Below are 17,320 nucleotides of genomic sequence, written 5' to 3'. Positions count from 1 at the left end.
AAAAACACTCCAATCCCACAACTCCACTATTCCTGTTCAGACACAGTCTCTTCAGTATGAGGACATCAAGACAGGGGCTGTAGGAAATGTCATATTGTGCTAAAAATACCCGATAATGATTAAAAAAAAAAAAAAAAAAAAAACCCTTCATGATGCATTTTGTATGAGATACGTTTTCCTTATAACTTCTTTTTTAAAAATGTTTCTTGCATTGTTTCTTTCTTGTTTCTTGTAATGTTTCTTTGTATTTCTTCATTTCCCTAAATACAAATGTTTCTGGCTGTTTAGTTAAGACACATATTGTTTCTTGACCGAATCCTCACTTCTTCCAGTGCATTGTTCTGTCAGGCTGAGGAGGACCAAACCTCCCAGAGGCCCAAAACGATCATATCAGATCAACACTGCAATTTGCTGATCTTGTTTTCTCCCAACCGAGACTCCTGTCTCGAAAAAAAAAAAAAAAAGTTTTTGCAACATTTGTTTTAAAAGAGTTTCCTGTTCATTTAATTTGAGTTACAGTGGGAATCTGGTAGCGACATTAATGGACGCCATCAAACAAAGACTGCCGTGAATTTAACTGAACTTTTCAATACAAACACAGTGTTTGTGTGTTTGTTCACTAAAAACATGAAAACTCTCATTCTCATCCGTTAATAATCTCTTAGATCCATGATGGGAACTTTTACCTATTTCTCCAACTCTGCCTCTGCCTTCTGCTGGTTTGGACATTTTTAGGCACCATAACTGGTGTTTGAGTCACGGTTAAAAGAAGCATGCATGCCGTATCCCCTTCCCTGCGTTAAATCTGGAGACCTGTGGTTGTTGTGGTTATGTAGTTTTCACCAGGGAACGGCCAAAGAAAGGCACGACGTCAACTGATTTCTTTTTTTTTTTTTTTGTTTTCTGCAGCACAACACGCTTTGTTACACTGACTCCAATCTGCCCACGCAAGTCGTGCAGCATTTAAGAAACTATTCATGTGAAATATTTCAGCGCCTCGGCTGTCAGAGAGAAAACAAAGCGCGAGTAAAAGGCGCTACTAACTGCCATCCAGTTGTGAACTGGATGAGCAGCTGCCTGCAGCTGTCTGCCTGGAATCAAAACACGCCGACTGTCAGTGACTCAGATGCATGTAGGTCTGCATCAAATCAAACACACACACACACACACACACACACACACACACAGTGACCGCTCTGTGTCGACTAATTAGCATCCATTCAGTCGCAGATTCCACCGGCTGACCTCCGACCACACACACAAACACACACGCTTCAAAGGAAAGTCATCACTGGCTATTGTGCAGCCAAAAAACAAATCCACCCTCTCGCCATCGGCACGGCCGCCGCTGCATTCACCGAAGACGACGGGAATCCGTGAAAACACACGCTCGCCTGCAGATCGGGGGTCAGTCATGCATGCGGTGTGTTTCTACACCTCTGCGACTGTTGACTTTTCCTTCAGGAAGAAACAAGAACGAGGAATGAAGATGGAGCGCCAGATATTCTGTTGATTCAGCTCGCCCAGTTTGTTTGCCAGACGTCTGACCCTCATTTACTCCCGTGGGACTGAGCCCGTTTAATTAAAGCGCACACAAGCAGCCAAATGACTCATTATCATCATATCACAGTTAACCATTAACAGTCTTGAGCAAAGCAAATGATGAGTGTGTTCCTGAAAGGCTCCTAAAGACGGGGACGAGTTGCACTGCTGCACTACCAGGGCTTCTAGAGTTGTAGTTCTAGTAAAATTATCCAAGACATCATCTGCAGACAGCACTGTTCAGGAAATATGCAAATGAGGCAAACCAGTTGCGCTGTTGTCCCAGATAATCGCTGTGACAACGAAACAAAGACAACAGCCGTCTTTGAACTCATCTAACTGTACAACGTGAGACCACTGATCGAGTATATCAGCTCCAGTCGTCTGCCTTCCAACCAAATCTCATCCACCTGGTCAAGAGAGGGGTCGCTTTCCTGTTTTGAACAGATTTACTGATTTCATCAACGTCCAATCACAAGTATTCTGACGTCAGCTCTTCCAACAGGGTGTATCAAAAATGCCACGTTCAGCCTGAGTTTGCGCTACGCTGCAAATGTCCGTCACACAATTAAAACATATAAATACAGGAAAGTGCTAACAATGAGCAGAAACGGCTAATCTTGTTTTCATTGTGAGTTTTTCTGTGAACTGACCTTCAGCGCCCAGGGAAAGGTCATCTTCAAAGCTGCAGCCGTTCCTCGGCACCCCTGTTCACACACGACGACAGAAGACATGAAACATCCCAGGTAACACAAAGGCCACGGACGTGAGGTGACTCCAGCGTTAAGAGCGTCGCTTCTGGCGGCTGGTTAGAGTTTGTGCTGGAGTTATGCACCACAGCGCACCTTTGTGAGGAGGAGGACTCTGGTCATCGAGAGAGGCTCCGAGGGGGGTCCTGGAAGGACAAGGAGGCAAAGCGTTGGAACCAAAGAAGAGTTCTTCAACCACCCTGCCTGTCAGAGAGACCACGTCAGCTGCACGGCGTCACGCAGCTTTCAAACATCAACAACACGACTGGTTACACAAACTCACCTGGTTTCAAACATGAGCCTTGAAAAACTTTGAACCAGTGACGGTACTTCCTGGTGAAGATTTGGGTAACGCTTTACTAAACCTCTGAAACCTAAACCTGATACAATCAACTCCTCCCAGACTCAGACCCGTCCAGCGCAGAAGAAAGATTCATTTTATATTCGAGACCAGAATCCGGTAAATACAAGCTCAGGACTAAAGGCCCGATGAGGCGACACAAATCTCAGTTAGGATACAAAAAATACAGTACGATACACCAGTTTAACTACTCACTAGTTAGTTAGCCTGGATTAACGGTGTGATAGTCACATTTCAAGATGATCTAAGTCAACCTTAAAGAATTACTCACACCATTAGGTAAATTCTAGATTTACTTCGTCAAGTCTCTATCAAGTGATCCAAGCTAAATGCAAGTCAGAACAAGGTTAAACAAATCAAGCCACCAGTCTAGTACCAGTCTTTAGTAGCTAAAGCAAAGTATCCGGCAGAGTGAGGCCAAATAACCCAGACTCAGTACCTGCCAGGATGAAGGTTAGAAGCCAAGATCAACCGCATTCAAATCCAAGTAAACCAGGCTAACTTCTCAGTAACCCTTGATTACTCCAGCAGCCAAACAAAGGTTCAGAAAACTCATGCTAACTGCTTTTCAGGCTGCATCTCTGCAACCTGGTGAAAGAACAAGTCAGGCTAAGTGTCAGTACCTCAGGTTAAATGCCGCTCAGTCTAGTCTAAGTAACCCAGGCTTTGCGTTCCAGGCTAAGTCTCTATAACACAGGCTAAAGTGCCCGTCAGACCGGTCAGCCAGTGTCGGGTCAGTGCCAGGTCAAAGTTAAAACCCCAGTCAGGCCAGGCTTTGTCCTCCAGTCAGCTACTGACCTGGACTACATATCCCAGTCTACATGCGGTTTCTGGAGCGTAATCCTAGCTGTAGTCTCCTGACCAGACCAGCAGTCCCGGGCAGACTGGCTGACAGCTCAGGCTGGTGGGTCTGAGCTGTGGTCTGCAGCCGGACCCTGGAAACACTGAGCTGTTACACAACCTGCAGCTCTTATCAATGGGACAAACTTCACGCCACTGTTCAACACACACAGACACACACACACACACACACAGACACGCTGGGAGTTGTGTAACTTTGCGCAGCCGCAGTGTTCGGTATTCCTCCCACCATCTACCAGCAGCCATGTTGGCCGCCGGCCCCTGCCCTGCAGCCGTTGCTATGGCAACCTGTGATTCACATTGTGTCGGTAAAGTTACCACGGTGATGTTGCACAGGGCGGGTCGGAGCGCCACGGAGGGATGTGAGTGACAGTGTGAAACTGTGTGTGTGTGTGTGTGTGTGTGTGTGTGTGTGTGTGTGTGTGTGTGTGTGTGTGTGTGTGTGTGTGATAACAGTGTTGACTCAGCAGGAGGAACCCCTCCTCTGTTTACTTTCTCGTTTCTGCCTTTCTTTCCTTCTTCTGTCAACTCCTTCCTGCACCTTTCTTCCCGTCTCTATGAGCGGCGGCGGCGCTCGGCGTCACTGGGCGTGGGTCCGCTCACTTTGCGAGTGTGAGAGTGTGTGTGTGTGTGTGTGCGCGCGAGTCCTGGGTGTTGGTTGTGCTTTGGCTTGACATCAGCCGCTGATAAAAAAACCGCTCCTAAAAACGTACTAATTAAGCAGCGAGGGAAGCCAGAGAACTGGTCCCTGACCCAACCAGTCCGTCAGGATAGAGGAGGACACCAAGACTGGTAGCAAAGGATTCCACTGTGGGACTGTGTAAACCACTTATTCTTGAGTGATTAAATTACAAATCGACCTGAAATAACCTGAAAAAACGTACCAAAATGTCAGCACCGTAAGGCTCATACAAGAAGAAGAGATGGGGTTAAAAACACTGGCCCGGCCCGGTGATCGGGGGCGATTGGATACTGTACCTGCATTCAATCAGCCAGCTGGCGATCTTGTTCGGATTTTGTCCTGACAGAAACAGAAACATAAACATGTTTGAGCAATAAGCCGGCAGATGCAGAGCAGCCACGACTCCGTGACCTATTAAACCATCGCAGTGGTGCCAGATGTGGACACGTCTCAGTGGAGAGCTCAGCGGAGCACCAGGGGGCGTTCTGATCAGAAATGAGCCACATCCAGCTCCTGCTTGGAGCCTGACCTGGGTCCACTGATGGCCTCTGGGCGTCCCCGGTGCTCCGGCTCCGCTGGGGCCCCGGGGGGCCGCAGGGTTCTGGTTTCGATTCCTGCCAGATGGAGTCTCTGCTGTGAGCCCAGGCCTGACGCCGCAGACACGCCACGCTGACGGGCTTCACTCTGACATCTGAGGAGACGACAAGCAGCCCGTCGGTCAGCTGAGTCCAGCGTCCGCTTCATCTCCATGCAGTCATTTTATCGATGCTCGGCTCATCACGGTAACACTTTACCCGATACTCCATGTACTGATCCATTTTTTGTTTTAGACTAATTGCTTTAACGGTCACAACATTCGTTTAAAATGCTGAACCGATTTTTGCTTTGTTCACATTTCAAATTTTCATCCCAATATAGCAATGCATACATATTTTAATTCAAACCTATTTTTTTCATTTATATTATTTGGCAAACTAAGACTACAGTCTTGGTGTCAATTAATTCAGAATTTTTTCCATTTTCTGCTTGATATAATTTCTTCTTTAATACAGAAGAGAATATTATAATCTTGGATGCCATTATGTATCATTTGAAACTATATGCTGTGTTCTGTCAGTAATTAATGTGTGCATTTAATCTGTTTATCTAATTATAACAGAAGTATTAAATGTGAACGTTAATTGTTTATCACTTGTTACTTCAAATGTAATTCAGCTATGATTCTTTACTTAAACCACAACTGACCTGTCAATTCTTATTTATTTTGTTTTTGTCCGTTTATCGAACTTTCAGTGGCATATTTAAAATGCTACTCCATCACTTTGACTTTGCATTGTATCATTTGTTTTTATTTATTTTGTTAGCATTAGTTATCTACAATGAGGAGCATAAGTATTTACACCCCCTGCGATTTTGCAAGTTCTCCCACTTAGAAAAAAAGGGAGAGATCTGAAATGTTCATCATATACATATGATTTTTTAATGCATTAAATATGCATGTTACTGGGGTTAATAAGTATTTGAACTCATGAGAATCAACAATAATTATGATTCTCTAGGAGCTGCCAAGCTGTCCACCTGCATCACTTCAGTCATGATGAGGAAACTGAGGAATCAGCCCAGGACTACACGGCAGGAGCTGCTCGACGACCCGACGAGAGCTGGAGCCACAGTTTCAGAGACTACTGCCGCTACAACACTGCGGCATAGTGGTTTAAAATCATGCATTAAACAGAAGACTCCCCTGTTGAAGTCAGCACATGTGCACGCCCGCCCAGAATTTGCCAGAGACCATCTGAATGATCCAGAGGGGTCATGGGAGAAAGTCGTGTGGTCGGAGGAGATCAAAACGGAACTTTTTGGTGTAAACTCCACTCGTCGTGTGTGGAGGAAAAAGAATAATGAGTACAATCCCAAGAACACCATCCCTACTGTGAAGTATTGGAGAGGAAACATCAAGCTTTGGGGGCGTTTTTTCGGCAAAGGGGACCGGACGAGTGTACTGTATGAAGCGGAGCATGGCTGGGGCCGAGCGTCGGCAGATTTTAAGCAACAATCTCCTTCCCTCAGTCACAGCATTGAAGATGAGTCGTGGCTGGATCTTCCAACATGACAGTGATCCGAAGCACACAGCCAGGAGGACCAAGCAGTGGCTGCGTGAGAACCACATCAAGGTTCTGGAGTGGCCGAGCCAGTCTCCAGACCGAAATCCAAGAGAAAATCTTTGGAGAGCTGAAACTTCGACAGCCCCGAAACCTGACAGATGTAGAAGATTTGTGTGGAGGAGTGGGCCAGAATCCGTGTTACCGTATGTCCAAACCTGGTGAAGAACTGCAGGAAACGTTTGACCTCTGGAATTGCAAACAAAGGCTTCTCCACTAAACATCAGTGCTGATTTTCTCAAGAGTGTAAATATTTATGAACCCCAGTAACATACAAATAAATCATTAAAAAATAATACAATGGGACTTTTTTTCAGATTATGTCTCTTACAGTGGAAACGCATCTATGATGAACATTTCAGACCTCTCCATATTTTCTAAGAGGGAGAACTTGCAAAATCACAGGGGGTGTAAATACTTCTGCTCCTCGCTGTATGTATCAAGGCTTTTCTGATATTTTTACATATTTTACCAGTTTACAAATATTCAGGAACCTTTAGATATACAGTTTTTACTGTCATTATCTTAGATAGGTGTATCACTTATTTTCTATTCATTTCAGTTATTTATTTAATCTATGCTTTCATTACTTTTACCTCCACATTTCATCTATTTATTGTGATTTGAAGTTACTTATTTACTTCAGCTGTGCATTTTCCCCAATTCTTTTCTTTTTCTGTGTTGAATCTTGTTTGATCGCTCATCACTTTTAGCAACCACTGTTCCATTTTCTGTCCTAGTCTGAGGAAACGCTTTAAAAGGTGCTCATTGCCGTCCATGCACTGTTTCAGCTTCAGCTCACCGGGAGCAGTGTTCGATTCCAGAGCTGCTCCCTCCATCCCGGTGGTTCGCGCTGAGGCCAGCCGAAGACGACCGACAGCTCTACAGCAGCATCAGCAACAGATAATCAACCTGCAGACACAGACGGAAAGAGGGAAGTTTAACCGTTACAGTTTCTTCATAAGTGTCTGAGTCAGCAAAACATTATTTACTGACGTGAACCTTCAACACAGCAGTCATCTAAGGGCTGGGGGAGGTCAGAGGTCACAATCAAATATGGCTTAATAATCATTTGCATTGTTTCAGTTTTATTACAGTGTAGTATCTCAGAGGTCTTCAAAACTAAAGCCCTGAGCGCAAAGACGACAGGAAGTGCAACTTAAAACATCATCTATTTCAGCTTTATCAAAATAAGTGACTCACAAAGGCAGATTCCTCAGTGAGTGGCTCAATGATGTGCAAATCTTTCTTAATGCTGCTTTCAGACAGTCTGAGTAATCGGCGTACGTCAGCGCCGCTGTACAAACGGCTTGCGTCACTCTCCAGATCTCAGAGGCACTAAAACACTACCCTTTTTTTCTTTACGTTTACTTATATCTTTACAGCTCGGAGATCCTAAAACACAACCTCTTCTTAAGTGAATCTACATCATTGTCACATATCAGATGTTTCACCCTACATTTAACTTCCTTCACAATAATAAAATTGGAAGAAACTGTGAACCAGCTTCTTTGCCAAGCCTTTTTAAATTGACAGTTAAGATGAAACAACAGCATAAACAAAACGTTGAATTTGAAATAATTGCCGGACTACAGCAGCTTTCAGCGCACTCAACAGCCACTGACCAGGAGGAAGTGAAACACAGCAAAGGGCTCCGTGGTGAAAAGAGAAGCTGAGACGTGGCCGTTCATTATTGATGACCGAGTTACCCACAGCAAGACCAGCTGAGATTACACACCACTACACGCACACACACTTACCACAGAATAAAAGCTCGTTCATTTGGGGATAGTACACTGCATAAGTCTCATCTCATCATATTAATTTAAGTGGCACACAGAGTGTGAATGTAGATAAACTGTTTCTGTCTGTAAATAAGTGGTTCAAGCACTGGTGAAAACCTTACAGGAAGGCCATCAGGACTGAATTCATTATTTATTCATGAAGAGATGCTCGGATACAGCAAAACAATCAAATACTCTGATGTCCATGACATAAGAAATACTAAGCTAACATGCACAGACTTAATTACCATGCTATTTTTTTATACCTAGATCCTTGTACTACCTTCAATTCACCATTGTTGATTTTAAAGGAAACATCCGTCCAATTCTTATTGTGAGGACTGCGTCAGGTGGAGGTTGCTGAACCATTACTTGGCGTCCATCTTTTCAGGACACGTCCTTTCAGTTTGGGGTGGAGAGACAATACTGTACATTTTGGATGAGGTCCTTCGTCCCTGTACAGATGAGGACTGACTTTGTAAATTTACCATGAATTGTAAAAAGCGCTATAGAAGATGGTTTGATGGATTAAAAGCTCGTGTTTACTGCTCCCATGTGATTCTGCTCGCAGAGCCTTAAAAATCTGAACTATGAAACAGTGACTCTCTCCATATAGATGAGGTTATTTACTATATATAGAGCAATATTCAATGTGTACATATATGGTGACTTCCTATTCAGGAAGGAGCCGTTGTCTTGTGATAGCATTGTACAGACTGATGCAACAAAGCTGACTAAAAATAATCTTTATTTATATCGAACTGAAACAGAGCCATATGTGCTCAATACACACTTCAGAACATGCTGACTGAACTGTGGTTTTACACATTTCACGAAGCAGAAGTTCCATTGATTGGACTGTTTCACGTCAAGCAGAAAGAACAAAGAAGAGCAAAGTCAAGGGGCAAGAGAAAGAGCACTGTTATTTGAGGGAAAACAGACTGAAATACTGTTTATCTGATATTATGCAAGTCGAATAACAAGCAAAGCCTGAAGGTAAAAGTCTGAAAGAGGATGGAGAGGAAGAGGAGGAAACCAGAGGAGCGTGCAGTCAAATCCAAATGGGAACGTGTGAAACAGGAAACGAGTGTTTAGAATAAAGAACAGAACGACTTCCTGTCCAGGGGGGGAGATGGAGCGGCGGAGGGAGGGGGCGAGGCCAGGATTTATTTTTAGATGCCTTTTACAAATGCAAAACAAACTGGAATGCCAGAAAACAACAACAGCAGCAGCACGCGGGCACACGGGCGGGCGGCGGCGAGCGGCACGGCGGCGGCGTCTTTAACACACATCAGGGAACTCGTCTGATCAGCAGCGACTTTCACCCGCTGAGTCATCTTTAATCAAACACTCACTGGCTGCACATCTGAAGAGGCGTTAGAGCCACTCCTCACCGACAACAGCGCTCATTTAACAGCCCGATGAGGGCTGCGAGGCCTGAGGATCGAGCCTCCATGTTCATCCACCATCAGCCGGCCTGCGGCGCCGAGAGACGCCCTGAGCGCTCTCACCATCAGTCCTGTCTCCACATCACACAGAACCAGCCTGAGAGAAGTCACAGTGGGACTCAGCTTGTCCCGGATATCAACAAACACGCATCAAATCAAAGATGCAGTTGCCATGACGACATACACGTCATAAGCTATTTACTATTTCATTCTGTTTTATCGCTATTCTGATTTACTAAACTAAGAGAAAAGACAAAATTCAGTTTACAAAATTAGCCCAAACCTATTCTTACATTCAAATCAATGCGAACACACAGAGCGTCCTTCAGCCAATGCATGACTGTAAAAAGTCAATTAAAAAGTCTGTGGCCTATTGGTTGAGGAAAATGATTCAGTTTTAGGCAGCATCACAGACTTTCGGCCAAATTAAAACATTTTAAATACCACAAATTTTCAACTTCATTAAGTTTATTAGCAACCTGGAGCATAAAGGCAATTTTATTTGGAAACATTATGTTTTGCGTTCAGTAAGTACTGTCTATGAGTGTAGCCAAGATGTTTGATTGACACATTAATCAAGAACTTCAAAGACAGTTTTCAAGTAAAATTCAAAACCTCTGAGAGTTTTAAAGGTGCTGTAGGCAGGATTCCGCATCTCCGCCATCTTGCTTAGGGTTACCGAAGCAAGATGGCTATTTGACCCATCTAAGACGGCGATTGGAAACCCAGCACAGTCAATCCTGTCCTGTTTTCTCTGACATCACGCCCTTACGCAAGTTAAGCGCCTCCCACAAGAATGTGCGACGAACGCCCCTTGACCAATCATGGTTAGAGCCTCAGGGGCTCTTCTGATTGGTCAAAGATACCTGGAGCTGTCGAGATTCCTTTTCAGCTCAGAACAGAGACAGATGGAAACGCTGCGCCCTCGCGGTAGTGCAGTTATGCTACACTCCTAAAGGATTATCAATGGATACTCTAACATTTAATCCAAAGAAAACACAGAAAAATTAGCATTGACTAGCAAAATCCTGCCTACAGCACCTTTAAGGTCAACTACTGCGGCTTTACAATTGATGTCAAAAACCTTTTTATTATATTTAGCACCATTTGTAGTGGAAACAACTACATCAGTGCAAAAAACTGTTTCTTAATTGGTGACGATATTGCAGGTAAATACATTTTCAAAGCAAAAAAGTGTGACACAGGATATAAACTCACCACAACGCTTGTTCTGCATGTTGGACTCAGTGCACAATCAACATTTACTGCAAACTCGACTCTTTTTGAGTTGACATAAATGTAGCTTTTTAAAATGTAATTCATAAAAACAAAATACTGAGATGAGGATTATTTATCCTTGTTTTGTTTTTAACGATAACACCAACAATGCGATTTAAATGTAGAAAGCTTTTAGACTACAACTCAAAAACAAGTATGTCTGTAACCCTACAGGTGAACAATGCAGAGCTGAAGCCCCTGACGCAGCGAAGCAAAGGGATTAAATATGATTATGAGGGTTTCAAAGTATCACTTCAGCCTTGAGAAGCAACTGATCTTCAGCTCATAAAACTGCCCTGAGTTTTATGTAAGCTATTGTAAATCTTCCGTATGTCCTGATGGAAGGAGCTGTTTGGGAATGTGTGGACTCTCTGTCTTTTCTCCGCGGGGGGACGCCAGCTGCAGTGACGTCCAGACGGACTGTTGGGTTAACCTGTCGGCCGTGACAGAACCCAGACGCCGAGGTCCCCGGCGTCGTGCAGAGCGACGCTCACACACTCTCCAGGATGGACGCGATCGACGCCACCGACACAGCGCCACCATGAAACATATCGGACGTAAAAACAACCAACAAATCAACAGAAACACCACGGTTTGCATGATGTAATGAGTTATTAGAAGGAAACACACTCTGGAACAATCTCTCTCTGTTATGGTTGTGAAAAGCATTTTACTATTTTATTACACTATTGTCAGGTTATTATGTTGTCAGCTTTATCACATTCAGAATGGCCTAAACTATTATGTCACTGTGAAGAGATGCATAACCTGAACTCCTCTTCAGAGGTCACAGATGCCAATGTGTGTGTTTGACCTCTTCGCGTTATAAAAAAAAGTGTGTAATATCCTCTTCCAGCCTCAGTGCTGCAGGCTTCATTTTTTTCTATGTATATTTGGTTTCACTGTTTACATTTGTTAGATCTTATTAGCAGCTTCCTGTGAAACTCTTGAAGGCGCTGCACAAATAAAGCGCTTTCCTGTGAAATCTCAGTTTCAATTACACAAAAAAAAACAAATGACAACAACAAGCAAACTGAAAAGTCATGCAAGCATCCAGAGAGTGGTGCAGAAGGAGGCGCCGCCGCTGTGTGAGGCGAGGCACGCTCGCCGACAGAGGAGAAAACAGTCGTTTAGATGACCTTGTTTTTTTTCTTTGTGTCTTTGTAGGAGTGAACCTCCTCCACCCCAACGTGAACACTCTGATCTGCACGTACTGACACTACACCTTTAATTTTAGCTCCGTATGGAAATAGCAGTGATGGTTTATCTGTGGGATGAGTCACAATAGATAACATCAGCGAAAGTGAATAACAAGATATGACACTTGCATTATTACTATTGTTACTACCTGAATTAGGAAATGCAAAAAATACATTTAATGCACAGTAACCACAGCAATAATCTCAGTGGATCAATGTTATTGATGGATTAAATGTTTCTTTCAGCAGCTGAGCTGACCGAGCCGGTAAGGGTAGACAAGTCAAATCAACTGAATAAAGCTTTCTTCTCAAGATATTGACATACAGAAAACTGGAGTTAGTGGATCACAGAGGCAATGAAATCAAAAGATACATGTGTAGATACCTTTAGCAAGTCAATAAAAAAAATAATGCTAGATTTTGGAGGGGCAGTGGAGGCTCAGAGGGTGAAGAAGTGGACCTGGTAATCTGGACTTCAGGGTCTTGCTAAAAGACACTTCAGCATATGAAAGGGCGAGATGAGGGATCAGACATGAAACTTCACAGCTGGAAGATGATCTGCTCTGCCAGCTGAGCCACAGAGGCATGAAGAGCAGTCTGCAGAATAACAACCACCTTCAGACATGCAGCTAAACAACTGAACAGCTCATGTCATGTTGGAGAGTAAACTGAAAACATTTGGTACAGCAGTTATCAACGACATCTAGTGTTTTTAAACCATATTTTCAGACCTTTCAACAGTCAGAAATGCTCACTACTGCCAGCTTGTCATTTGTTTTAGAAAAAGCAACACAGAAAGAAACAAACCTTCAGCTAGCCCCTTTTAACTGATCCTACTGGGTTACAAACCATCAGATGTACACAACAAGCATGCAAAAACACCATCTGACAATGATTTCTCTATTCAACGACAAAGTCAGACTGAGATTTAATTCTCCATTTCCTACATTCCCTGAGCCATATCAATCCATCAGGCTTTTCTTGAAGGGCAGCAGAGGAAAGGCGCTCCGCCGCCAGTAAACTCACCTGGTCCTCCTGACAGGTGTGTGTGCTCATCCTGTGTGTTTTAAATGCGGCTGTGCTCACAGACAGTGTGAAGTGTTCTCTTTAACTGTTAGATTAAATGTACAGGTGTGTGTCAGAGCAGAGCGGCGCTGTGGCGTTGGGTTAAAGTGAAATGTTGGGTTCAGTCGCTGCTCCGCGGCTCGGCTCGGCTCGGCTCGGCTCGGCTGTCAGCACGCGCTCTAAAGTTTCACATCTTCCCTCAACTCTCAGCCTCGCTCCTAAAACTCCTCCGAAGCGCTTTCCGAACTTCCTCCCGAAGCTCAGGCCAGCTGGTCGGCCCGGCTCAGCGGTTCCTGCTCACTTTGACACGGATGAGAGGACTGACAGCCAGCCGCCGCGGGCCGAACCGAGCCGAGCCGGGCCGAGCCGAGCCGGGCCGAGCCCAGCCGAGCTCCGGGGACTCACCGTCATGTTTCCCCGCAGTCCGCGCCTCTGATCCGGAGCTGTCACAAACGTCCAAACTTTTCTAAAAAACACTCCAACATTCCTGCTTCCGCTTCCTGAAAACAGCAGCAGCAGCAAGCAGCGTGGAGGGAGGGGGGGGGGGGGGGGGGGGGGCAGGGGGGAGGGGGGGCAGGGGGAGGGGGGCGTGTCCTCTGAAGGCTGCAGCGGAGGAGAAACAGCGACGTCTGCCGGCCATCCTCTGCTACTGCAACTACCAGGAGGAAAAAAACAGCTGACGTGACCTTTAGGTTGTTCTTGACCTCTGACCTTCTGCAGCTTCCGTCTGCATAACTTCATGAGAAGAACAGCACCTGAAGATGAGTCCACACTGGTGACCGAGGGGGACTGGAACCTGCAAACTCTCAATCCTAAATCGAGAGCTTACAGACAGATAGAAAGCATTTTTTTTTTTTAGCTTTTTTGTTGCATTAAAAAGTGCTATATAGATAAAAAATGATATGATAGATAGATAGATAGATAGATAGAACAGTGGTTAGCTCTCTCACATCAAAGTCCTGAATCAAATAATGGCGGTGGAGTCTGCATGTTGTTGATGCACGTGTGTGTGTGTGTGTGTGTGTGTGTGTGTGTGTGTGTGTGTGTGTGTGTGTGTGTGTGTCCTCCAGGAACTCTGGTTTCCTCCCTCAGCCCCAAAAACAAGCACCAGGGGTCTGAGCAAGACCCTCAGACCCTGATGGGCTGTTCTAGATGAGTGAATTTCCACCAGACTGGACTGATATCATATAAAAAAAAGATAGGTCGAGCTTTATGTGCAATGTTTCAATGAGGTATTCATCACATTCACTGCTGACAAAAATGTTGCACTTTTCATTAGTGCTGTCATGTGATCAAAAAAAAAATCTAATTAATTACAGGATTTGTAATTAATTAATCTAATTAATTGCATTTTAATCTCATATCTGCTTTGGGTCCCCAAGTGAACAATTCAAATTCAGGGATGTTACAGAATTGTAGTGCGTGACTCATCAAATGAATACACTGAGAAGAGAAGATTTGAAATCCACTTTTTTGTTAATGATGAAAACTCAGTCGGGACGTCTCGTCCAAAATAAACTCTGAGCCCAATCAGGCAACTTAAATAACACTTTCAGTGTGTTTCATTAAAGAAATTCAAAAGAAGAAAAAGTTTAAGTACATCCCAGCAAACCAATTAGGCCTTGTGCACTATTAAAAAATGCAGTACAAATATTGATAAAAACAATTCTGAAATAAAATAAGGCTGAGTCTCAAATAGCCACTGAAGCAAACTGAATTCAAAATGAATACCTAAGTTAACTTAATACAGCAATTTAAAATGAATACTACACGTATCACATGCCTCTAAATAAGACAATAGCTCCATTCACATTGAATTGCCAACCAAGTGTGCTATAATTAATCTTAGATTAATTTTTTTAGTGCACTAATTTGCAGTGTAATTAATTAATCTAATTAATGCACTAAAGTGACAGCCTTACTTTTCATTAGCTCTACAAAAAAAAAAAAAACACTGATTATATTTTATTTGCCTGGGGCGGTGTGTGGGGGGGGGGGGCAATTTAAATTGAATGGGAAGAAAAAAAACAACAACAAATAAAAACATGATCTGACAAATAGTTCCAGAAGAAAAGACTAATAAAAGACTAATGCAGAGGGGGAACTATCAAGTCTAGCTAACAAATTACCTTGATTTGTTCTCAAAAATGTCCTTGTTGATTGATTGTTTTTGCAGTACATTTTCTTCGTGAATGATAAGTTAAACAGTCTTCATCAAAACAGCATTGATGTTTATGTTTGACATCGAGAGGCCCAGCTTCCCAGAACATCTCAGATAACAGGCTATCTGCACAACCCAAGTTCAAAAGTTTGAAATATACTATCTGGGGTAAAAATAATTGTCAGTCGAAACTGACTGGATTTTTTGCAATGCATTCATGTGGGGTCACAATGTGTAGTGTGGAAGTCGGTAAATGAGTGATGCAGAGCTGAAAGCAGGCTGGGTCCCTGATCAATCAATGAAACTGCAACATAGTCCTGTCAGTAGTGTCTGTGGAGTTTTACCTGCAGTACTACCAGATGCCACGAGAGGGCAGCCAAGCCCCGCATTGTTTCCACCACTGACATCCAGAATGAAAAAACCTCCTGTGACTGGTGAAGACTTCTTATTGCGTCCACTAAATATGTTGATGTTTAAAGAAAAAACAGAGTAAAAACTCTATTCGTTGCTTTTCTGACTTTGTCTCCTGATTTCTTCAGATTTCATGAGGCCAATTCTGTGATGAAGCCAGTCTTCCCCATGCCATTCAAAAACATAAATAATTGAGGAATAACGCATTTTATTGACTTTTTTAACTTGTTATCTCCTTTAAACAGTTCACTTCGTTTGGTCATGTGACCCAGAAGCTGGAATAATTTACCTGCTTATTAGTGTATTTATTCCGTGGGTTCTATTGGTCCTATAATTCAAACGTCAGAAAAACAGAATGAAGGAAAAAAGTTTGTAAATAAAACATAATGTGAAACTAACTTAGTCTTATTATAGTTATATAGTGTCCATGATATATAATGAATGTACTTTTATTGGCTGAAGTATTTGGTCCAAAAAGATCATAATATTATGAATATGCAAACATATTTCAGTGTTTCAGTACTATCATATCCTACTTCTTCCCATTCTTTTACAGGCCAGATCATATTGTTCAGTTTTTCTTATTTAATCACTGTTTGTTTGATGAGATGACTTTTAGTGGACTGGTGTGAACTTTTTATTTATTTTTTCTACATCTTCGAAATAAAAAACTGAAATGAAATGAAAAAAAAAAAAAGCTCACAACAGGTAAACCGTTTACTTACATTGTGTCAAACATTAGGCTTCAGGTCAGTTGCCTCATTTTGGAGAACTGATATGTCGTCTTTAGTGAAAGTGGCATGTGGTCTGTTGCTGCATGCTATTGTGTGTCTTCTTGTATAAACAGGGTCATTTGACCTTTTCCATCCAGGCAGTCGGTCCAGTATTAAATGATCTTTCCTATTCAACAGGGAGTCACTTTGTGTTTGGTTCACGATGCTTCAAGTAACTAAAGATTATGCATAATGTTGTGTTACTGTCTTTCAGATAGAGATATAACAGATTACTGTAATGTTAAAGTCGTTCCGTCTGAATTATTCAGACTATTCTTTGGTTTTTGTATTCAGCCATCATGGAGGCAGCAGCAGAGAGATCCAGATATTGATTCTGTGTTAAATATTAGCCGCTGGAGGTACTCAGGTCCTCCAGGGTTGCCTGGAAAGCGCCTGACGACCAGCACAGCATCACAGGGCAGCCTGGTCCAAAGTTCACTGCCTCCCTTCTGCTGGTGAGACGCTGAGAGCAGAGTCCCTGAGGAGGACTTACTTCATGTCTTCTAGAAGATGAAATGATGATAAAAAAAACCTTCTTCAAATCTTTTTATTTGTATCGACTTAAAGAGTTATAACTGTCAGTATCATCAGGCAGTTTTTCCTGTCCTGTTGGTTTAAAGATATTAACTAACTACCAAGTTTATATTGTCTTCATATCCTTAGAGCCATCTTCTTTTGACTCTTTCTTATAATTAGACCAGCGCTTCTCAAAACGTAGAAGAATGAGCTCCATTCTCCATGAAAAGACATTTTCCTGACCTCAGTTTCATCTTGATCATCACATTTTCTAATTCTCACTAGAAAAAGGCGAACCGGGGACGCTGTGGGCGATATCATGATGGCC

At 43.1% G+C, this 17,320-nt stretch overlaps 1 protein-coding gene across 1 annotated transcript in view; it reads right to left on the bottom strand.

The window, feature by feature from the left end:
- The window catches only part of LOC115402838 (CWC22 spliceosome associated protein), a 45,535-nt gene extending 31,877 nt beyond the window's left edge, over positions 1-13,658 (bottom strand). The window contains exons 1-6 of the mRNA XM_030111420.1: positions 13,537-13,658; positions 7,160-7,269; positions 4,725-4,886; positions 4,492-4,534; positions 2,388-2,437; positions 2,196-2,249 (exon numbers count right to left, since the gene is read on the bottom strand). Of these exons, the coding sequence (XP_029967280.1) occupies positions 2,196-2,249; positions 2,388-2,437; positions 4,492-4,534; positions 4,725-4,886; positions 7,160-7,196 (346 nt within the window). The 5' untranslated portion in view covers positions 7,197-7,269; positions 13,537-13,658. The remainder of the gene's footprint in view (positions 1-2,195; positions 2,250-2,387; positions 2,438-4,491; positions 4,535-4,724; positions 4,887-7,159; positions 7,270-13,536) is intronic.
- Between the last annotated feature and the right edge of the window lie 3,662 nt (positions 13,659-17,320).

This window comes from Salarias fasciatus, chromosome 16, assembly GCF_902148845.1.
Source record: "Salarias fasciatus chromosome 16, fSalaFa1.1, whole genome shotgun sequence".
Lineage (NCBI taxonomy): Eukaryota > Metazoa > Chordata > Actinopteri > Blenniiformes > Blenniidae > Salarias > Salarias fasciatus.
Note: the sequence above shows the minus strand (reverse complement) of the source record. Positions and strands in the feature narration are given on the sequence as shown.